The sequence below is a fragment of the Aulonocara sp. 'chitande type north' Nkhata Bay genome, linkage group LG6, assembly GCF_057382095.1.
Source record: "Aulonocara sp. 'chitande type north' Nkhata Bay isolate Kocher_YH1m ecotype deep benthic linkage group LG6, A_spYH_male_GT1.1, whole genome shotgun sequence".
Taxonomy (NCBI): domain Eukaryota; kingdom Metazoa; phylum Chordata; class Actinopteri; order Cichliformes; family Cichlidae; genus Aulonocara; species Aulonocara sp. 'chitande type north' Nkhata Bay.
This window is the reverse complement of record NC_141349.1, coordinates 21,841,431-21,865,275: the sequence shown is the minus strand read 5'-3', so window position 1 is coordinate 21,865,275 and position 23,845 is coordinate 21,841,431. Positions and strand designations below refer to the sequence as shown.

Below are 23,845 nucleotides of genomic sequence, written 5' to 3'. Positions count from 1 at the left end.
TCTCCATTCTTTAAGCACCGGTTTGAGCACCGTTTGAGCACCGGCACCGTTTCAAAAGTACCGATTTGGCACCGGTATCGGATAAAACCTAAACGATACCCATCCCTACTTGACTGTTTGAATTTTTATTCTTCATTTAGGAAGGTTTCTGAGTGAAGTGACCTGGAAGTGGCAGCCATTGAGATTTTCAAAACACAAAGGAAAGGAGCGCCACTGATTCCTTTATTAACTCTTTTAGCAGAGGATGCACTGGACCATCTTTTCTGAAAGCAGAGAAGATCATTTTAACTAATAATTCATGGTGATGCACCACCTGAGTAACGTCTATTGTTGTATTGCGAGCCTTTAGAATGATTATAAAATCATTTGTTATTTCGGGTTAGCTGTGAGTCATAAGTGATGGATGGCGGGGAATTTTACTTCAGCCATAGAAATCCTAACTAAGAAGTATCATTAATTTAAACCAAAATCATGGCATAAAATGAATGAATGAGAGAAAGGGGAAAAATGTGTTTTTGATAAAAGGTTAAACTCTTAAGTTTGTGTGGTCCTCAGGATTAAGGCTCGGGTGGAGTGCAGGATTTATACAGAGAATAAACATCTGGACATTTGACATCTGCGTGTAACACTGTGTAGAAGAACACAAGACATTATTTACCATCAGAACCCGAGCGGTCAGTATGTTATTGAAAATGCATTTAGTGAAAGTGCACATTGCTGTTTTTTGAGGGTTTTTTTCCCCAGCAGTCACACATTGTAACATTCGGGGGTCAAAAAATGAAGGCTTGCTTTTTGGATGTATTGCCTTCCTCAGCATCCTGCTTTTGCATCCCGTTTCCAATGTACATCAACATGTGTTTCATAAAGCTCTTCATGGTACAATGGTACTATGAATGGATAACTCATGTGTCGAATGTACAGCAGTGTGTTGCTGACCCACCCTGTGCTGGGAGAGGAACGTCGCTCTGACACTTGGTACATTCCCCTCGTGCTCCCAGAGATGCTCGAGTTTCTCTGGAGAGAGAGAGAGAGAAACACAAAGAAAACAAAGAGTCGGATCAAACGTGTTATTAATAAAATGTCCTGTTTCCCCATCATTCTCAAACATTATTTTACAGGCTGATCTTTTTTTTTTATGATGGAGAAATGCGAGCATACATATTTTACCAAAACACAAAGTACAACAAGACATTTAATTGAAGGACAAGATACTGTATGTATTACTAACAAACAGCTGTCACAGTAAATTAGAACTGCTACAAAAATAAATTGAGTACAGAAGCCTGCTTAAAAAAAATCTCACTGGAAGTGGAATGAAATCATAGAAAATGAAACCGCCGCCTATTTTGCAGTTATCTGGGGAAGGTTTTCTAAACGTATCTCAAACAGGCTCCGTTACTTCTGATTTTTGTCAAACAGAATACAATCATGACTAGAATGATTAACAAAAGTGGTTTTCTGATTAAAGGTAATTGTGTGCGGTTCAGTGACGTGTTTTCATCACATTTCATTTTCTTGATTTGTACTGTACACACGAGCAAGGCAATGGAACAGGATCATTGTCGTGAATAGGTGTGAGTGTAACATGATCATTTGTCTGTATTAGCCACACGACAGACTGGTAACCTGTCCAGCTGGCACAAACTCCTGCAGCCCTGAATTGGATAACCCAAAGAAAATGGATGGAAAGTAGTCAAAATATCTTTTTCTAGAGCAAAATGCTGGATGGACCTGACTGACTGAGCAATCAATACTTCTATCTATCCACTGTACTCACTGCAGAGAGAACCCTGTAATCTAAAATATTTGGTTGCAGCTCTGAGAGCAGGTTTTTAAAATGCATTTGCTTGTAAGTGTGCAATCTGACTCTCTGTGTTTGCCAGCGCAAAATCTTCCTTGTCGCTTTTTCACACCGTTCTCAAAGCTGCATGTGCACTGAAGTGTGCATGTGTGAAGCCATGCCAGGTGGAACTCTGTGTACCAAACCGGCGACGTGCCACAGAGGGAAAATGTGCGCAAACACAGACAGTCTCCCTCCCTCTCTGCTCCCTCTCTTTTTCTCTGCTTCACTCACACAGCTTGTTTGTGGGCCACTGCCAGTGAAAATGGACCGTGGAGGAAACAGGCGAGTATCATCCATGCCTTTCATTCCTGGACAGACTGCAGTGAAGGCAGAGCAGGAGCACATCTCCAAGAAATGGGTTTAATCAAATGCATTCATCGGGAGGTATAACTCAATTGGGGTGACTTAAATTCGAGCCAAACGTCAGCATTTGTCTATTTCTACCTCTTCTGCTCTCTGTTACAAACCCAAAACATAATAAAGAATCACAGTCAGATTAAAGCTGCTGTATATTCCTCTCATTCTTTGTGAAAATTATATTACAGTCAGCCTGGAAAGAACAACAGAGTGAGCAGATAAACCATCCCTTCTCTCACCACCAGTCCTAAAATACCCCTGTCACTCTAAAACCTGTCTCGTAGGAAGATGAGGGCGACCTTTCTCAGGCCATATAGAGAGGTGGAGACACCCTTGACAGTATAACAAGGTGCCAACCAGTTAGTGCCTCCACACTTGTACTTGTCATGCTGATTACTCATAGTCCTACAGTGCACAAGCATGGAGACAAGAAACTGACTAAATGTAGGTAGTTTCAGGTCATTCACAGGTCATGTGGTTCTCTAATATTTCAAATCACAACAACAATCACCTTGAGATACTTTATATTGCAAGTTAAAGATCCTACAATAATACAGAGAAGCCCTAACTGTCAAACAACCTTTTATGAGCAACCACATGGCGAAAATGGGAATGAAAACTCCCTTTTAACAGGAAGGAAGGGACCTCTGGCAAAAGCATTTAACTTAGTGCAGATTTAGGGATTTCGTATTTAGTCACACTAAAGTACAAAAAGGAAGGCAACCTCCTTGCAACTAGTAAATAAAAAATAAGTATATAAATATCATATATAAAATAACCGATTGCAAGTAGTTGCAGCTACCAACTGGTCACCAAGTGTTTAAACATGCAACAGTATCAATCAGTTTCCATCATGAGGCGACTGCACATTTCACCTGATGGGAGGCAACCTTTCTCCAAACAATCACAGTCCAACTCAGACTGACTGAACTCTCAGACAGATTGGATAACCAACTGGTTTGCAAGCAACCGACATGTCATTTATAAACAAATTCAAACTGCCGGCACATTGCAATCAGTCTGAGTCAGTCTGCACTGACGAACGCAACACATCTACAGCATGTCTCCTTGTAACAGGGGCCTACACTGGTTATATTCTGGTTCTGTTCCCATGTGAACTCGAGGTTGTTTATTTCCTATTTCATTTTGCAGTTAAATCTCCATCCTGCAGTAACTATGTCACCATCTGAACAGGAATTTCTGTGTGTATGAGGCTCTGGGTGAACTCTAAATGCGAGCAGTTAATGTGAATTTCTGTGCATCTTGCTGTCATCTGTTGCAACAGATTTACAACAGATGACAGCAGACTTGCAATTTTTACCATTTTATGACAGTTAATCGCCCATTAACCACACAGACTCTATGCCAATGCCAACTTCACCTCAATCAATCACAAACTGATTGCAGACTGGCTCTTGCAAAAAAAGAAGTCACTTTGAAAATGGAAACTGACTGCGAGTACTGTTGTTTCCCATCTTTAAAGGAACAAGATCGCAAGTTCGTTGCAACTATTGCAATAATCGTGATTATGGCACTGTCTCCAATCAGTGTTTCCGCTACAGTGTGACTGTAGCAGGCTTTTTGCCTGGTAAGTTGATAGTGGTTTATGGTGTTAATGTTTTTATAACCTCTTCTGAGACTGTTGTGTTCCTTGATACCTGCTGGATTTGTCAGTGTTAGAAAGGTTTGTGAGCTATGATGACTACAGCAGAAGAAGTTGAAGAGAAATACTTGTTTTCTCCTGTTCTGTCAGAGTCTGCCATGAACTCGGATGAATGAAATGTGCATTAGTGCATTCTTATCCTCATCATGTTCGTGGGCTGCATAAAATGTTACCAAGAGCCACACTTTAAAAGCCCTGACCTTAGAAAGAAGGATCACTCTGAATCAATACATTCACTCTTCTGAATCACCCCCTTTGTCTGCCCTGATGCCCTGAAAGGTTCACTCGAGGATGAAAATGAGTTGAATCATATGCTACGGCCAGATCTCAACCCAAGTGAAGAGCTACTGGAGAATTTGGACTGATTGGTCAGATAACATCCAATAATGGAATATCATTTGGAAAACATGTGGCCACAGTGGCCCAACTCCTTAGTAAAACACTTTATTTTGAAGATTTGTCTATAATTGGTCACCTGACTATAAAGCGATAACCCGAGGACGCCGACATCATCTGTGCACTCAGAGACGGTAATCCTAGGACATGATTCCTCTCAGGCAGCTCTGCACCACATCACATCTGATTAAAAATCATGCTGAAATCTTGAGCGAGAGCAAGAACTGTTTCCATGGCAGCATACACATTAGTGCATTGTGAAACAGGTGACCCCTTTTTTTTTTCCATAAGTGTCGTACAGTAATTTGAATACGTGACATTAAGAACAGACTCTGTGTGCTTTTATAGCTTTTTTTAATCATTGTGTAATACGGCAAAACAAAAGGAGCAAGGAGGCATGGTTCAAGCACCGAGCCTGGAGATGAAGAGCTGCATTCCAGTTTTCTTTTTTAATAGGAGCACACTTTCTGATCAGGATGTACCGAGCTGCACAGCTTCACTGTTCCAACAGCTTTGATGCTGAATGCTGTAACAACCGTAAAACTGTACCTACTGTAATAATCCCTTGATGAAGGAAGATCACACTGATAGAGTATAAAATAAAATGCTTTGTATATTATCAGTTCAATATATACAGCTAGGCTTACCCCCATATCTTTGAAGAAAGGAATTTGTTTAATCAGTTTTATTTTAATTGAAAGCACTTTGGTTATAAATGTGCAATATTAATAAAATGCACTTGCATATATAGAGCACATGGTTATTAACAAAATCTAATCTATAGAAAACATTATCTCTTGTACAACGATATAAGGACTCACTTTATATCCAAACAATATAACCTTAAATAAAAACATCTGCACATTTAAACAGATGGGGGGAAAGAATATGGGGATTCTAAATATGACTAAACATAGCTTGCATCCAAATATCACGTCACGTTTGACCTCTGATCTCACTTTTAATTTTCACATCTGCCTTTCTAACAAGTTGACCGTAAAACATGTTAGATATTTATAAGAGAGTATTGCCAAAGGAAAGAGACTGAGCTGTCTAGTTATCTAGAAATATCCCGTAGTATAATATGATATAGTATGCACAGGTTGTTCGTGTCCAGTTATTTACAAATCAATACCTATTTCCATGATCTACTCCTACATAAAGTTTACAATACTATTAAAATATAATGCAGTACTATTCCCTTAAAAGTAAATACTGCCCAGCAATGTTCCCTCTAAGCTGTGCACGTGCGCAATTGCGCACTGCTGCCACGGTCTCTGCGCACAGAAAATCTGTGTTGCGCACAAAATAAATCTAACCTGCATTGAAATTAAAATTAATACTTTAACAATTCTGTTTTGCAGTGTTAGTCAGTGAGTGACTGTCTGCGCCCGTATGGGATTAGAACGATGCCACCTTATCCTATAGTCCAGCCAATAATGCGATTTACATTCGTATATACGCAGCTAATCAACGTCGTTGACAGGCTATGACAGCGTCCTTACGTGCCGACACCGGTGTTTTAGCTAACAAAGCGGCGTGGCTGATGTGAAGTGAAGCCACATTAATGACAACGTGTACAACCATTGGAGATATGAGCAGGACAGACGGAACAACTGACAGAAAAAGTGTGGACTTTATACCAGCGTTTAAATCGTGTTGATAGGCCACGTAAAACCAGAGTTATGATAAAAATATCTGCAATGTTTGGTTTCCTTGCTGAATACTATCGTTGTTTATATTTACTGCGGGAAGAAACTGTAAAAACGGCGTTTTATAAGAAAAAGGCTTGAAAGCGCTCTCCGCCTGTGAGCAAAAACAAACTCCACCCCTCTCTCCCTTTCCTATTCGTCCAAAAAAGTACCATGTCGACCAATCAAAAAACTGATATGGCAACGTGACATCTAGTTGTTAAGAAACGGGGGGAAGTTTTAGGAGTGACGGCGGTGCTTTGAGATGTGAGAGATTTGAGACGTTTAGCGCAAATCTTATGTAGTTAGTGTGTAGTGTAGTTTTGTTGTGTGTGTCAGAACAATGATGCGACTGCTGAATGTTACACGTGTTACAGCAGTGATACATCTTCTGTTGTCAGGCCTGCAGGTACCAGGCTGTTGTTCTCCTTTATCTCATAGTGGACAGAAATTATTTTTTGAAGTGGCACAAATAATTTGTGTGGCATCAGATTTGATGCAGAACAGCTGATTGTTCTGTAAATAGTTTGAAATGTTTATTTAAAACTGCCTTGGCTGCATTTAAAAAAAACATAGCTGCAAAAATCTTTGTTGTTTGCCAAACTGAGTAACCTTTTTGAAGAAGTAGCTATATAATTAATTGCCCAGCATTGGTCATTATATACTATAGAGAGCTACAGGACTCTCTCCCAGACCACAGACTCATAATACAAGTCAGAGCTTTTTTTTAAAAAGAAAGAAACTTGTGTTTTCAAAATTGGAGTTCAAGTTATTTGTACTTCCAATAGTGTTAACATACTGCACAGGTGAATGACTAGATTTTTTTTACATTTTCATTGTAAGTGGGCTAAAGCAGTTAATTAAAAGAAGTCTAACATAAATGTAAATGCTGTAATTTGATTATTTTAATAAACCATGTAACTTGGATGGATTAGATGCCGGCGTGACCACAGTGCACACGTCTGATGTCGCTCACAGTGGTCCAAGGGACCGCTCAGGGAGTTTGTGTGTTCGCTCAGACACGTGAAAAATTAGAGGGAACATTGTTGCCCAGAGAGTGACGTGCCGGCAGAGGTTTGTCTTGTTTTGTTTCTTATGTTTTCACAGAAGGGGTAATAATTGCTCCGAATAAGCAAACCAAATAAAAATATCAGAATTTGGTGCATCACTAATCCAGAATAATATCTTATTTAATTTCAACTGCTCATATGTGAAAAACAGGCAGCGACTACCCTTCAGTTCAGTAAAACACAGTAGACTTGCTGTCTCAGGCATCTTGAAGTCTATTACCGGTTCGAGCTGTGGTGCATTACAGAGGCATAAATCAATACAATCTATGGTTATGTACTTTTCATCAGCAACAAGCTGCTCTGTTAATGACTGCCAGAATGCTGGAAGTGGAGTTTCCTGCAGTTTAAGGAGTCTTTAAGAGTCTCTGGAAGTGAAAAAAGTCACTACTAAATGTTAATGAAACATTACTTATTTGCAATAAAACTAAGAATGTTACTTACTTTTGCCAGTTAAAATAATATGCCAGTTAAAATGTGCTACAAAATTACATAGAAAAAGTTCATCGGAAAATCAACCAACGACAATCGGTGTGATAAGGAGCAGTTAAATATTTAAAAACCAATTTGTACATCAGGTGTTGTTACGTATGGCACAAAATATGTTATATATTATATGCATTATATATATTTTTTTTCTTTTGACAGGAACTATCACACGTTTCATAGTGTGAACCTACAGCAACGTGTATTCAAAAATCCTAACCTGGCGTCCGTTGCCCTTCGAGGCCTGCAGGCTGCAGCGTCCCAGGCTGCCGTTCGGCGTGGTGCCACAGCTGCTGATGATCTGCAGCTGTTTTTCGGCCCGGTCGGCTCGGTCCAGAAGCTCCTCAATGAACTGCTGCAAGCGTACCTTAGCGTTTGCTTCACGGGCCGCCGTCTCCTGAAGGAACTGGTCAATCTGGGCGACCTCCCTGTGGGCACAAGGGGAAGAGGTGTGAACCTTTCCTTCTTGCTGGAAGCTAGGATTCATGAAATAAGATATTTGGAGGGCTGTGGGGAAAATTAGAGATCTCCTAAACCTCCTTCATTCAGAAACATTCATGTCCTGATGACATTTTTGCGCACACAAGTTTATTAATGCATGTGGGTACAGATTCTGCCTTCAAAAGCCTCTCTCACGCATCCACCAGCTGTACCGCCCTTTTCTGAAAACAGACACCGAGGGTTGATGACACAGATAAATAAACAATACAACCACAAAAGCAGAGAGAGTAGAGGGTGAGAGAGCAGCTGGATACTTGCACTGCAAACACAGCAGGGCAAATTCCTGTCATTTCAAGGGACAGCGTGTGACCCAGACAGCCTTGGTCTTAATTTCAGGGCAGTTTAATAGTCTCAGATGCATTTTGCATTCAATTATAGTTGCACTAGTTTCTGTAATAGCTTCCTCTGTTGGCACCATATGTGTGTGAGGGGAGTAGGAACTGGTAGAAGAGAAGACAGCTTACTGAAATCAATGACAACTTGTTAGTCAGCTGCAAAAGCTTCAGAACAAAAGCTTCTCATCAAGGGATATCAATAAACTTATCTAAAACTAATGATGGACAGTTTCCGACCCTAAATGTCTCTAAGAGTGAAGTGACCCAGAAGTATCTGTGTGGCAGCCATAATAAGAGCTGCTCTAGATACTGAGGAAAGGTGCTCTAGTGCTTCCTTTATTGCCTCCTTTAGGAGAGGACACACTGGACCATCCTTTATCCAAGTAAAAGAGGTCATTCATAGCAATTTAACCAATCATAAAAACAATAACATAACTGCTAATTCAATGTTAGTTAAGAATGTGTTTTTGCATTTCATGCCATGACCTGCAGGTATGATTTGACTTTTGACACCAACCCACAGTTCCTAAATTACTTACATCAAAGTTAGTTTGAACTTGATTAGGTTTCACTGTAGTTCCATTTGTATTTGTTTTTTTTTAAGCACAGTCAGATTCACCTTTCCTTCATACTGTGATACTGATTTGAAAGTGATTCGGAAAAAGAGAAAGGAGGTAAATTTGTCTGCACTATTCAAATGTACCGTAAGTCAGATGAGAGAGAAGCTGATCCTACTGACTTAGAGCTGAATAAAGGCATAAAGATAATAACAGATGAATAAACAGGTAAACAAAAAAAATGCAATGAAAATATATCAGTAAATGAATGAAAGTAAAATACAATAAAAAGGAAAGTCTTGCGTTTGCTTTTAAAAATCTCAACAGTCTGAGCAGCCACCAGGTCATCAGGTAGGCTGCTCCATAAACATGGAGCACAATAACTAAACGATATCTTTGTGACTGGGAACCTTAAACCAGCAGAGACCTTACAATTGGTGTAATGTGGCCTCCCTCTCTGGTCCTTGCCAATACGTGCAGCAGAGTTTTGAAGTTAACGCAGTGGCCAAGATTTCTCTGGAAGAGGATTGATCTGATCGATTAATCCTGTAAGTGTGACTCTGTGTCTCTGCATTAGCTTAAAAAAGACACGGTCGGACTCTTGCAATGTGCTTGAAATAATAAAACACAGTAACTTATTGTGGGCAGAAGAGACAAAGCTTTAGCTTTTTAGCTGAAAAATAATAACAGCTTGAGTAGATGGTATTAAACAACAAGCAGGTCTGAACACATCATAAGTCGGACGAGAGCAAGTTCCACAATTTAGGACCCACAGTCCTTTGGTCTTTTGAAAAGTTTTCCCTTGTTGCCTGATACAAACTAAAAATCTGTCTTTTACTCATTTCCAAATCTACAAAAATATGTGAATATAATATTTAATGCTCATCAATCCAAATGTCTACAGCTTCCAAGGTCTTTTTCCTTTATTGGTCTCTGACTGTATCCATACAAACATCCCAGTGTTTACCGTCTAAACAATGTCAGAGAGGAGAGCTTATTAAACTATCTGACCTTCAGGAAGCAAAAGAAAAGTTCAGAGGATTCCTGCAGACATGGAATGGAGACATATAACCCGTGCCACTTCAATTTAAATGGATTTGTGGTCATGAAACAAGCAAAGCCACTTATTTCATGTCAAATTAATGTCAAACATCCGCTGTTGCTAAACCATCATACGATGCAGAATCCAAAACAGCAACAACACGCACAACTTCCTGAAATGGGGACAAGCTGAGATAAAAATAGCTTCGAGCCTGGCACAGATAACTTTTCTTATCTTCAGGCAAAGATTATAAAAAGAAAACGACTCCAGAATTAGTCAAGGTAGCAAACTGTAGGCCAGCAATAAATGTGCTTTAACATCAGTGAGTAAATAATCAGCGAGTCTGGAAATTATGTCAGAATCAAACGGCTTCTCTCCACGATGAAATGTGATCGACTGTGATTAGAGCTCGGAGTCACTTAGTAATTGCTCACAACTTTAGATAGCATGATTTTTATCAAGTGCTCACTAACCGAATTGTATAAAGTTGAGCGTACATTGATTAAGAGGCCTGCTACTGTACACTATCTACACTACTCGAGATAAAAATCTTTGTGTTTATGTACACAGAAAACATTAAGCATGTGTGTCTTGTTGTAAACTGTCTTATCTCACCATCACCACACTGTTAATTCCCAACGATGCATCTCATTATGTTTAGTTTTGCAAAAGGAAAAAGAGGAAAATCCAGCCCAACACATTTAGGTGATTTGATGACCGGGGACAAACTGAACATGTGAGGATCTGGTTTTAGCCAACATGAAGATAAACTGTTCAGCAGAGAACAACATTCTCCAGAGGACTTTAAGTCTTTAGATATATTTAAATGAGTGCTGTCACCGTTAATCTCATTACAATGACGTTAACGCCATAACTGCAGTAACGCGGCAAATCTCCGTTAGCGAGTTAACGCGGCCTCAACACGTTAGCGCGGTTAGCTCGTTAACGCGTTAGGGACGATCCGCGTTAATGCGGTTATGACATTAACGTCATTTTAACAAGATTAATGCTGACGGCATTAATTTAAATCCAAATTTTAATGTTATGTTTACACAGCTTGTCTTTTTCCTGTCTTTCTCCGTTCACCCCAACAACTCTGTATGCTAGTTGAAGGGCACATGACCCACATGATGACTACGAATTCTGAATTCTGTATGTCAAGTTTGGATTCCTCCTGATCATTTAGGACTGACAGAGATTTTGTGAATTTTAGTGTGACGTATATCACACGTGTGTGCTACACGGTGGGTAGCACTGTTGCCTCATGGCAAGAAGGTCCTGAGTTCAATTTCACCATCAGGCCGGTGCCTTTCTGTGTGGAGTTTGCATGTTCTCTCTGGGCAGTCTGGCTTCCTCCCACAGTCCAAAGACATGCAGTTAATGGGGATAGGTTAATCGGTAACTCTAAATTGCCCATAGGTGTGAGTGCGAATGGTTGTCTGTGTCTATGTGTTAGCCCTGCAGCAGACTGGTGACCTGTCTAGAGTGTACCCTGCCTCTCGCCAGCGCTCCAGCCCCCCAGCGACTCTGAAAAAGGATAAGTGGAAGAGAATGGATGGATGGTATAGCTCAGGACTGGTCTTAATTGTCTTTCTGTGTAAAATCCACTTTACAAATAAAATTGCTCCGCCTCAAGGAAAAGAAGGGATAAACAATAACAGAAGAACCAGTGATAAGAGTAGTTTCCTCTCCTCTTTGTGCAATCTAGATGAGCTTTCATAGATAATAAGGTTTACACAGAACAGTCTCCAGTCAAATTAACCATTTTAGTGAATGATTGTAGTTCTTAAGGCTGGTGACTACTGCCCTCTTCAAAAACCATATGGCAAATGATGGTTGGAGGAGTCCTAAAGTCATAATGACGTAAATAAGCAAACAGCTTCTGCAGATTATATCATTAAATCATCCTACACTAAACATGCATCTCATTATGTTTAATGACTTCAAGAACTATTTACTTTGATTTAATAATTAGATCTGTACATAATGAGATGTCTCATTAGAAAACCTGAAGCTGACGTTTTGTTCTCATTATTCGGTTTAATAAACAGAGGACACAACGACTGAGTATTGTTTTAAGTTCAGCCTCCAGAAAAGTAGCAAATATCCATTTGAGAAAATCCTGGAATAGACATTATTGAGCTTGGTTAGTATGCACTCAAAATTAGGGCGCATGTGATTCAGGATCTAAATTTTCATGCATCTTTAATTTGTCTTAATTAATTATTCAGCTGTATCAGGAGATGGATACACCAACCCCGTGATGGACGCCACACAGGAACACTTTTCCCATCCTTCCCCAATGCTGCCTGACAGCCTAACAGACGCTTTACTCGGTCTTATGCTAACGAAGAAGGAAGGAAATGAGGCGAGAGAACAAAAGAACACGATTGATGGTAAAGGATGGTCAGAAAGGAAGAAAAGGAAAAATAAATATTTCTGTCAGTTTTTGGTAAGATCTAAATTCAATAAAAAAGACAGACAAGGAGACGAGAAATAGGGAGCTGAAGCTGAAGAGGAAGGAAGGGCCACAACGACTGTGAGAAAAGAAAAAAAAAATAACACACTGCAGAAGCTAAAAGATCAGACAGCAAACAGAAAGCTGCAGTCATGTGGAAGAAGAAAGCACAGGAGGTTTAAGGAGAGGAGGGAAATGGGATGTAGCTGCTTCCTGTTGTCAATCCCAATTTTTTTACACACGCTGACATATTCACAACACCTCACTCTCACACCTCCGAAAAAATACCTCAAGGTGATAAACATGCCTGGGTGTTTACCTGGAAAAGAAGAAATCCCATCTTTTCAGGCTATTCCAGGTGAACGTTAGCCAATGGTGACATAGAATTTTGTCCTTTCATGCACTTTTCAGTGATCTTCATAGTAAACGACACAGCATACATCTTATTTTCACACTATTTTCTATAACTTTGAGAAATAATTGAGACCTTGTAATACCAAAAAAAAAAAAACAGCTGAGAGTTTAGTGAGAAGATGAAAGTTTCTCTGACATTGGTAAGCTGATGGTTAGCTTACTTAACAAAAAGACTGCACGATAATGCGCCGTGTCACAAACCTCAAATAATCTCAGACTGGTTTCTTAAACGTGATGAGTTCACTGTACTGGACTCCACAGTCACCAGCTTTCGATCTAATTTGGTTTGTGGTGGAACAGGCGATTCACATCATCAATGTGCAGCCGACAAATCTGCAGCAACTGTGAGATGCTAACATGTTAATATGGAACACAACCTCAGAGGAATGTTTCCAACCCCTTGATGAAGAAGTTAAAGCAGCTGTGAAGGTAAACAGACTCCAACCAAGTATTAGTATTATGAAACCAAATGTTTTAAGACAAGAATCAGGAACTTTTGTTTTGGAGCAACTGGAACACCGCCGCCGATTTTTCCAAGAACCACAGGGCAAGTTGCATCTGCGTCCATTTCATTCAAGAGAAAGGCACACGTCTCCACAGCCAACATCTCTGAAGCTACACACAAACACCCACAAGATAAAAAAAATGTATGCATGTGCATTTGATTTTGCACTTAACTGAAAATTTGAGAGCCATCTGGACACTACCTGCTCGGCACCAAACAGCAGACAGCTGGTGACTGTATGAAGCACTAAGAAGCAACGACTCCAAAAACAAATGTAAACACTTCAGCTTAGAAAAGACACGGATAATAAGACGTGTTCAGCTGAAGGGTTTTGTCTAAATGTTCATTACAGTGACTGGTCAACCTCCTGTCACAGCTGTCATCATCTGTGGCCATTAATTTAAAATTATGCTTTATTAATATTTAAGAGCAGAGATGATTGACTAAAAGGCCTGGATAAAGACGACGAGGCTTTCTCTCCTTTAACAATGGACAGCTGCTCGCATGTCGTTCTGTTTTGACACCTGGATTTTTTATTCTTGTTTCTGATGGTTTGTTTTCTGGGGGTTTTTTTGGTTTACATTGTGTTATCATGTCATAGTGTCACACATTTGTATGCATTACACAGAAGCACACAGTGAGGTAGGCAGCATGAAGAGCATGGCGACATGAGAGGAGATGTGAGACGGACGAGGATGAAAGGCTGTGAGAAAGGGGATGATAAAAGAGTTGCAGGCTAAAATGTGCTGCTTTTTCACAGAAAACCTGGTTTCCCAAGAAACCGCTAATCCTGGTCTTTGCTGCCTCCGATCAATCGGGAGAAAATAAATATTTTACTGCGGGTGGACCAGCTCTCTGGAAATCTCAATTCCCATTACAAACAGACAGATGGCTGAGTAACCCTGAGATACAAAAGCAAGGTGACGATCTGCAGCATTTCAGATGCATGAAAGAACGAATTCATTACATGGGAAAGGTCAACAAAAATTCGGGTGTCTTTAGAAACAGAATAGATATGTCCTGAAAAGCATGTTCGCAACGATGAGGTTTTGTATATCTGCATCCAATCTTTCAGAAAGCGGAAGTGCAAGTTAAACAAAAATGTGGGAGAAGACAACCAATCTACAATAATGATGGTATGAATGAGTAGTAGATGTCTTCAAAACTGCTTACTTAATCAAACACCCTGTGAACCGCAAATATAGCAATTAAGCTATATTTGCTACTGCTTAATTAATTAAGCAGTAGCAGGTTTTCTATTTGGGATTTTAAACAGATGATAAAAATGGGTCCATGAAGTCATTTTTGTGTTGCAAGGGAGACAAACATTTTAACATATACAGTACTGTGTAAAAGTCCAGAGTCGTCCACCATTTCTTTATTTAGTTAGAAAAAGGGGAAACAGATGCAACAATTTTTGAAATGTGCAAACACACATGGAAGTACACTATATAAGGCAAAAGCAGTTTGTACAATTCTAACAAGCTTGAAAGTCATTATCTGGTATGACCACCTTAGTGATTCAACATAGCCTGAACTCTCTTAAGCAGATTTCTTCTAATTTATTTAAGTAGTCTTCAGGAATAGCTCTCCAGGCTTCTTGAAGGACATTCAAAGCCTTTTCTTCTGATCTCTGTCAAAATGATCCCACAGTAAAGTTGAGGTCCAGGCTCTGGGGAGGCCAATCCATGACTGATAGTGTTGCATTGCATGTTTTTCTATCCATGTATGCTGTTACTGTACTGCAAAAACACTCATATGTCAAGTTAAATTTGATGCCCATTTAATGTCAAACTGTCAAAAACAGTCTAAACAGTCTAGAGATGGACCGATCCGATATTACATATCGGTCCAATACTGACCTAAATTACTGGATCGGATATCGGAGAGAAATAAAAAAATATAATCCGATCCATTAAATATTAAAAAAAGCACCTCACAAAACTTGCGACATGGCGTAACTCGGCTCATAACTGTAGCACATCGGAGCAGTATGCATCAGGTGATAGAGCGGCTGTGGCGCAAGACCTGTCGGTGGTCTGGTTGAGCATTTGGATCCTCGCTACCAAACCGGCATTTCATCTCCGAGAAAGTTATCCCAGAGAGAAGTAAAGCAAGTGTGTAAGTTCATCTCTGAATGTTTGTAAAGCATTCCAGCGTTAAGCTTAACAACCGATATATGGAGCGACTGCCTCTCTCTCTCTCTCCCTCCCTCTCCTGTTGCTACTTCAATCATGAAACTGATCAATGATCAGCTGATCGGCTTTTCTCTCTTGTTTGTTTATCGCCCACTTCGCGCCAGAAAGAGGAAACCAGCGGCTGAACAACAGCAGCACGTTTAAGCTTGATAATCTGATGTTAGAATGTATTTAATATTACTTTCTACACCAGGATCCTTTTCTACGCAGCTGACGGCTGGTAACTGTGCAGGGGCGGATCTAGCAAAGTTTAGCCAGGGGGGCCGATAGGGCATGAACAGGGAAAAGGGGGCACAAAGACATACTTTTCTTTCTTATTCTCATTTAAAATGTCTAGCTTTTAATAAATAATTATCCGAATCTTACACCCAAAGTTTTAATCTGATGTAAAATATATAGAAGTCCATTACTGTATATAGTAACTATTAAGTCTAATATATCTTAGTAAGCTATAGTACTTTTTCCTTTGGGAAGGTACCATCTGTGCAGTCTGCAATTCTGTTGAAGAAAGATGTTGAATCTATTTAAATATTGTAGAAAAATAATTGATTTCTGTGCATTTTTTTTCACACTGCATCAAATTAAAGTTCATTACATCGATTAAGCATCATGAGGTGGGGGGTGGTTCTCTTAGCCCTATTAGTTAGGTTGCATACTCTTTAAAATACCAGAATAGGGAGGATGGAGTAGGTTTAAGTTTATTAGATTGATCTGTGTTGCTGAACTATGAAATATTTTGGGTGCAGTGCATTTTTTGCATACAGGTATAACAGAATAGCTTCAGTCTCTTGTTTTTTAAAACTTGTGTATGAACCTATACAAAATGCAGCAAAATATGAAAAGTTTTATTGATTAAAAAACACACTATATCGGATTCATATCGGTATCGGCCGATATCCAAATTTATGATATCGGTATCGGTACCGGACATAAAAAAGTGGTATCGTGCCATCTCTAAAACAGTCTAAAGGCATTCTTCAGATCTAAACAGTTCTTCAATAATGAGTCGTACTTTAAATGCTGTTTAGCTGTGTGCCACCTTCCACTGTGAACCTTGCATTTATAAAACAGACAGAGAAGAAGAAGGAGGAAATAAAAATCACTTCAAATAAACGTGTTAAATATGATATGAAAATACGTTACAACAAAACTGAAAAAAAAGTTCCGATATTGTTAAAATATAACAAATTAACACCCAAAAAACTGATAAATTTCAACTGAATAATGAAAATTGTTCAACAATTCGTGACAACTATCTCTATAAAAGTTCAAAGCTAAAATGACAACAAAATAATAATCACCTGTCGATCCATTTCTTCCCCTGGGTCACGCAGGCAACAGCCTAAGCAGAGAAGCCCGGACCTCCCTCTCTCCAACCAACTCCTACAGCTCAACAGGGGGAAACACCAAGGCGTTCCCAGGCCAGCCGAGAGATGCAATCTCCCCAGGATGTGCTCAGTCACAACACCTCGACCCAAGAGGCTACCACTTCAGCTGGCTCCTTTCAATATGGAGGAGTAGAGGCTCCACTCATCTACAGGAGGAAGCTAATTTCTGCCGCTTGTATCGAGAATCTCATACTTTCACCTTCAAAAAAAACTAACAAAAAGAACCACAATACTTGACAGGATCAGGCTTTTTCTCCAGCGATGTCAGGGCTGCTGTTCCCTCTGGTGGCAGATGGCTGAATAAAATGTGGGACACAACAATTTTCCAGCACTAGCTATCAATTAAAATGTAAAACAATTAAATTAAACTAGTACATCTGGTACTGACAACTGTGCTTTACAGATGGCTGTTTTAAATATGGATTCATCACTCCATAAGACCTGTTGCCACTGATTTTCAGTTCAGATCGTGTTTAATTTGGCATACCTCAGCTTTTTCAGCCCCATCAGAGGCATTTCTATGATGGGGGTGTTTAGCAGATCATAACTGCAGCTTTTAAAATTGCCACATTGTACTGTACAACATAAACTGTGAGAATGTGACTAAAAGCAACTACAGACATTTAAAGTCAGCGTGGTGAACACATGGGGCTGAAGTCATGTGATTGTGTTCATGCATATCCTAAAACTTGGACAACTTGCAAAACTTTTGGAGATTGCATTAAAAACATTTAAAGAGATGTGTAAATCTAAATGTAATCCACTTTCCTTTCCAAATACCCAAAAAGCAGATAGAAAATCTCACTTTTGTTGCCTCACTTCAAGAAAATCCAGGGTTCAAAACCACCACGTGGGGCCTTTTTGTGCGGCGCTAGAATCCCTTAGTTATCCCTGTGCCTATGTGGAGTTTCTCTGGCTTCCTCTAAGACCAAAGACACAAAGTTAGTGGGGTTAATTTAATGAGTGACTCTAAATTGTCTATGGGTGTGACTATGTTGTCTGTTTCTGTGTGTTAGCTCTGCGACAGACTGGGAATCTGTCCAGGGTGTACCTCTACGGCAGCAGGGATAAGCTTCATCCCCCAAGATGGATGGATGGATGACTTAAGTTTTTATTTGGAGCCCTAAGTAAACTTCTTCTTGATGTGTTTATGGTCTCAGTCACTTGTTCCAAGCCTTCAAAATTGCAATTCACAAACCAGCAGGTGAAGCCAGAGCGGCTACATCAATGTCTTTCCGAAACATTTTGACTTTTTTGCTAGGACATCTGTTTTTAGACATAACAACTTGAAAACATCCAAGACAACATTGTCTCAATATAAGGTTTTCTCATGAAAAACAGCCCCCGACACACACTGACAAATATCTACCCTTGATGGATTCTTCAAGTACCTTACACTTGACCACACCATTCATCTTATTGCACAATTGTTAGTCCAACCTTTCGTGTCAGTCTCAACATAATGAGAGGAGAGATGTGTCTACTGAAAGACCGGTTGCATCATCCTTCCTGATTCCCTTCTCCTGCCCTCATGAAATAATTTCACCCAAACTCAAGGACACTCATGTCAGTCTCCTACATCTAATGGCAGACATGAAAAGCCCTCTGCCCATAAATCCTGCCCTAACTGAAATCGAATGCACTAGTCTTGATTATTTATCATGTGGAACGATTTCTTGTTAGAAGCCACTTCATCTTCATCTCACTACAGGAAACCTGAAGCAGTGTCTACACACACATGCACTGATTTGTTCTAAGGTTGGATTACCACAACTCTTTTGTGCATTACAGCCCTGATAAATCCAACTGCAGACATTCAGTCCAATTAAATGGGCTTTGTAAGCACGTACCAGTGCAGAACTTCATGTTATTGTTCTTGTTAATGAACAAATTCCCTGAAATTAAAAAAAAAGAAAAGATCTCTACAGCACAGTATGTGCATGCATTTTTTATGACATAAAAGTGCTTGGAAACAGCACCAGCGTGTTTTCTGTCATTCAAACAATTTGCCTGTTTAAATGACACCCATTCCTCCAGAGTTTGATCAAATATTTCTCGACTGCCTTCAGACATATGTTGCACCGATACTTCAACAATTCAAAAATGTGTTTGTTTATAAAAATCAAAACTACCTTCGACTTTGATTTTTCATCTTCACAGCAGATGCCCAACTTCTTTATTATTATTCAAATATTCCATCCTCCTAGATATTGTGCGTGTCCTGTTCCCTTTCTGATTCTTTGTCATTAGGGAGCCTTTGGAAGTCTTGCCATGTTTCTTTCTCCGAGACACTGCTACTAATGAGATGAGTTCTCTTTTTGCCCTGACAGCTTCACTTTGCAGTCGAGATTTCCTGCTCAGTGAAATAGGCTTGTTTTCTGAAGAAGACATGGTGACAGCACATAGCGGGACTCTTCTGTATTTTGTGCTTCCTTCAGAGCCTCTGGGTTTTGAATTCAGCACAGACCAATGTTACTTTATCAAAGCTGGTTGTAGGAATAAATCAAGCCTGCAGGGTTAAGGCCTACTGCAGCAGGCGCGTGTGTGTGTGCTGAATATGATATGAAAACCTGGCAGCTCTCAGAGCTCTCTTTTGCTTTTCTATGCAGAGGGTGGACAGAATATTTTGAACACCTACACAGACATTAAAAATGCATCACTGCCTCCCCCCGCTGTTTGTACAGTATGTAAGATAAGTATGATTATGGATGAATGATACATTGGGTCGGTACAAACCAGTTAAGAAGTGACGAAACGCAGATAGTCTATCTACAACACAGCCTAATAACATAAACACTACTGTCCAGGCACAAATTTACCATAATAGTAGTACTTTTCTGACACATTCTCAACACTATAGTGTTTCAGATTAATGGATGAATGGTCTAGCCTACATGGGATTATATGAGGTCAGGAGAAGATTTACTTCTGCCTTAACCTCCTAGGACCTGATATCCACTTACGAGGACATTATATTGCCACTGTTCTATCAAAATTTTAAATGAATATCCTTATATGTGGCTCACATTTTTCTTAGAAACAAAAAATCTGGTAATTCTTTGTTTTTACATTCATCGGGCCCCAATATGGCCACATATCAAAGAGAAATTAAAAATGCATGCCGTGGAAGAGTTCGAGTGTTAGGAGGTTCATTACGACTCAAAATGCAAAAACAAAACATACTTCATTTCTTGTTCTGATTCCTTCACATAACATGACAAAGCCAGTCCTGTTTCCTTCTTCTGCCTCTACATCTTCAAAATTCTTTGTTCAGTATATCCACTATCCCTCATCTGCACCTGTCCAAACCATCTCAGCCTTGATTCTGTAACTTTGTCTCCAAACGGTGTAACCTGAGCTGTTCCTTTGTTAAAGTCATTACTTGTCTTGTCCATTTCTGGTCACTCCCAGTGAAAACCTCAGGACCTTCAGGTCAACCTCCTCTCAACTTCTTTGTCAGTGCCACCATTTTCAAACCATACATACATAGGAATATAAATACCAGGTCTCACTACCATCTTGAAAACCTTCTTTTTCATTCCTGCTGTCAGCCTTTTGTCACAAATCACGTCTGACATTTGTCTCCAACCGCTCGACCCTGCATGCACACTCTTCTTCTTCATCTGTTGCTTTGGATGGCTGAACCCAGACATTTAATCTCATCCCGCTTCAATATATCTACTCCTTGCATCTTAACTATCACACCTGTTTCCCTCTCACTGACACACATCTATTATTTTTGCTTCTACTGACTTTCATTTGTCTCTCCAGTGCATACCTCTACCTCTCCAGGCTCTCTTCCACCTGATCACTAATCTCACCATAGAAAGAAACGTCATCTGCAAACATCAAAGTCCACGCAAAAAAGTTGACTCTGTTCATCTGGATGTAGCGTTTCCAGTGGGAGAAACATATCGCCACTCATCCAAGTGACTTCCTCAGTCTCTGAAGAAGTCACTTGGTCAGTAAGAATTTGGGCAATAATACAGTTTTTTGTAATTCTGCCGCTGTAAAATCCCCAAAGTGGTTTTTTAATCAATCAACAACAGACTTTTAGACTGAGTGAGTCTCAAATGTAATTGGGCAAACTAACATTTCTGGACAGTTTTTAACAAATTTGGATAAAAATATGTGCAGACTATGGCTGATTCAAGTCTAGGACCCATGGACATCAGCAACTGAAGCTTAAAGATGAAGTTCAATAAGTAAGATCTGGATTCACTCGTCTGCCTGCATTCTTGGGTGTTTCAGCTGCTGGTCTGTTCTTTACATCACTTTTATTTTCCCACGGTGTCAAATTCAATTCAGTCATCATCACTCTGGTCCAGTCTTTTTGTTGACTGCTTTCTGTGAACCAATGACAAAAAAGTGTCTAGAAACTGGGGTGGGGGTATTATTTACCACAGGACATTGCTGAGGTCCTGTCCTACTTCTTATCTTCATTGGAGTCAACTCTGCTAAATAATCCTGCTAAGCTTATTAGTCACACTCTGCATTTCAATAAATCATGTTTACTTTCTCCAAAGGATCACTCCTCATTGTAATGCTGCTTTTTCTCCTTTGAGATGCTCTGAAAGGCTTTCGCTGCAGCTGCCTACAGCTACTGTTTGTGTGATCCACTGTGGAGGTGTACACATGCATAATTACAAAACCTGTGGCACTGTCCAAGCACTTACGGACTTACCTGGATATATGAGAGACAACAAGGAAAAGCACTTCAGGTTCACTTTTAACCTAAGTTGAGCACTGGACTGTAATATTGCACAGGTCTAATTAATACTGCATTCAGCCCCTTAAGCTCTCGGCAAAATGCTGCGACTGAAGCATACAGTGTTCGAGAGGCAGGCCATCACATACTTGGCTGTGCATGATCACCATGTATTACAGTCCATTATTAAATATTACAGAAACGTTTGCTCCAAATACCTCTTTAAAACCCATCTACTGTAATCATAACAAGATCATTATCATAGCAATGAAATAAACCCACATCATTAAGCAATCACAGATAGTTGGAAAAACTCCAATGATATTTCTGAGACAGACACAAAATGGAGCAGTTTTCTCATTTGAGTGATTCTGTAACAGCTGAAATGATGGAGATAACCGTCCCATCATTTTTCATTTCTCCTCGGGCTCCAGTTTCTGCTGATTACAGCTGCTCTCGTTTATTCCAGCTGCTATTAAACCACTTAACAGGCACGCTTCATTCAGCTCTGACCGCTACAGGCTAGCATGCGGCGGGGTTTTTTTTTCGCTCGTATTGTTTGTGAATGAATTATTTCACATGCTGAGTAATAAAGTCTAAGCTGAAAGGAACAACTGCACCTGAGGCGTTCTGCACACTTTTTTTCTAATTACAGGGATATTAAGTGCAGGAGGAATTATCAAGGTCATATTTTTATGCACGGCACTGCTAGAAGCAAAAGAAGGCTCGTAGGAGTTTCTTCTGGTCGCTTAGCAACCTTCGGTTAGGTGACTCGCATTTTTCAGCATTTGACACAACTGATGTAAAAGCACGATCTCACACATCTCCTTAAAGGGCTTTCACAGAGCCTTTAAAGTCACTGGATTCTTTTAGAATTAAACTAAAAATCATCTAATAGGCTGTTAGGGAGACATACATGAGCCAATAAGTCGCTTTGTATCTGTTGACTACGGCTTTCACGTCCACCCTGCTGAACATTCACAGACTGTGATGCTCTTTTTCCACCTCAGACCTGCTCTGTATTTTAGACTCTGAATGAGCTTACTGTTTCACTGCCAGCTTCTCCTCTGAGAGGCAGAAAGGCACAAGAATTGTGTGTGAGTGTGAGAAAGAGGGAGAGGCTAAGCTGCTGACATAAGTAGGTGGTATTCACACAGCCCAGGCAAGGATTTTAAGCCCACAGCATGACCTTCCCTGTCTGATGTTGCCAGGTTTGAGATACGTGACCACAGCTACTGTAACCTTTACAATAGACGAGCAGAAGTGAGTAAAAGAACAGGACATCTTGTGGGCGTTTTTTTGTACATTAAACCAGATGAACGCTCAAGATCAGCCACATCTGAAAACAAAGCCGTTTGGGTAATAAGACTAACTAGTCAAAAACCTACGATGTTTGCATTTACCACTAGAGCACTGCAAAATGAAAGCCAAACAAGGCGATTTTAACAGGTTTCGGTGTGGTGGATATCTTCAGCGGACAAATTGAGTATGCTGAAGGCATTATCTTGGACACAAGGAAACTGTCAGTACTGACATTTTAAAGATCAAAGATTTCTTTGAAATTATTTTTAAAAGAATTCAACAGATTAATGAATAATGAGTAGTTGAAGTGAATAAATGTAGCTGAAAGCAGCAATGAGGGAGGGCAAACAGTTCATGAGGTCAAATTCAAATTCAATTCAAATTTTTATTTGTCACACACACACACACACACACACACACACACACACACACACACACACACACACAACCACACACAGTATGACATGGGGGTGAAATGCTTGTAGCTGTACAATGCCCGACCATTAAATGACAGAAAAAAAGTTTTACAATATTTACAATTTACAGGTTACTACAAAATTTACAAATTAACTTAAGAATTTACAGTAAAGAATGTGCAAATAGCAGAAGAGATTATAAAGGTTATAAATTATTGGAATTATAGGATTATAGGAAATGTGTGGTGGTGCGTGTGGTGATGTGTGTGTGAGAGTCCAGTCTTATAGTGACGTGTGTGGGAGAGTCCAGTCCTACACCTGGTTCAGGGCCCGAATAGCCTGGTGGAAGAAGCTCCTCCTCATTCTCTCCGTTTTGGCCTTAAGGGAGCAGAAGCGCTTCCCAGACCTCAACAGTGAGAAGAGTCCATTGTTGGGATGGGAGAGGTCCATCACAATCTTCCTAGCTTTGGACTTGTACCGCTTGGTGTAGATGGACAGCAGGTCAGGGAGCTCTGATT

The 23,845-nt window shown here is 39.9% G+C and overlaps 1 protein-coding gene across 3 annotated transcripts in view; it reads right to left on the bottom strand.

Moving 5' to 3' along the window:
* Window positions 1-23,845, bottom strand: part of fbxo41 (F-box protein 41) — a 71,616-nt gene that overhangs the window by 28,027 nt on the left and 19,744 nt on the right. For all 3 annotated transcript variants that reach the window (XM_086295593.1, XM_086295595.1, XM_086295594.1), the window contains exons 4-5: window positions 7,724-7,931; window positions 941-1,014 (exon numbers count right to left, since the gene is read on the bottom strand). In XM_086295593.1, coding sequence (XP_086151719.1) covers window positions 941-1,014; window positions 7,724-7,931 — 282 coding nt within the window. The remainder of the gene's footprint in view (window positions 1-940; window positions 1,015-7,723; window positions 7,932-23,845) is intronic.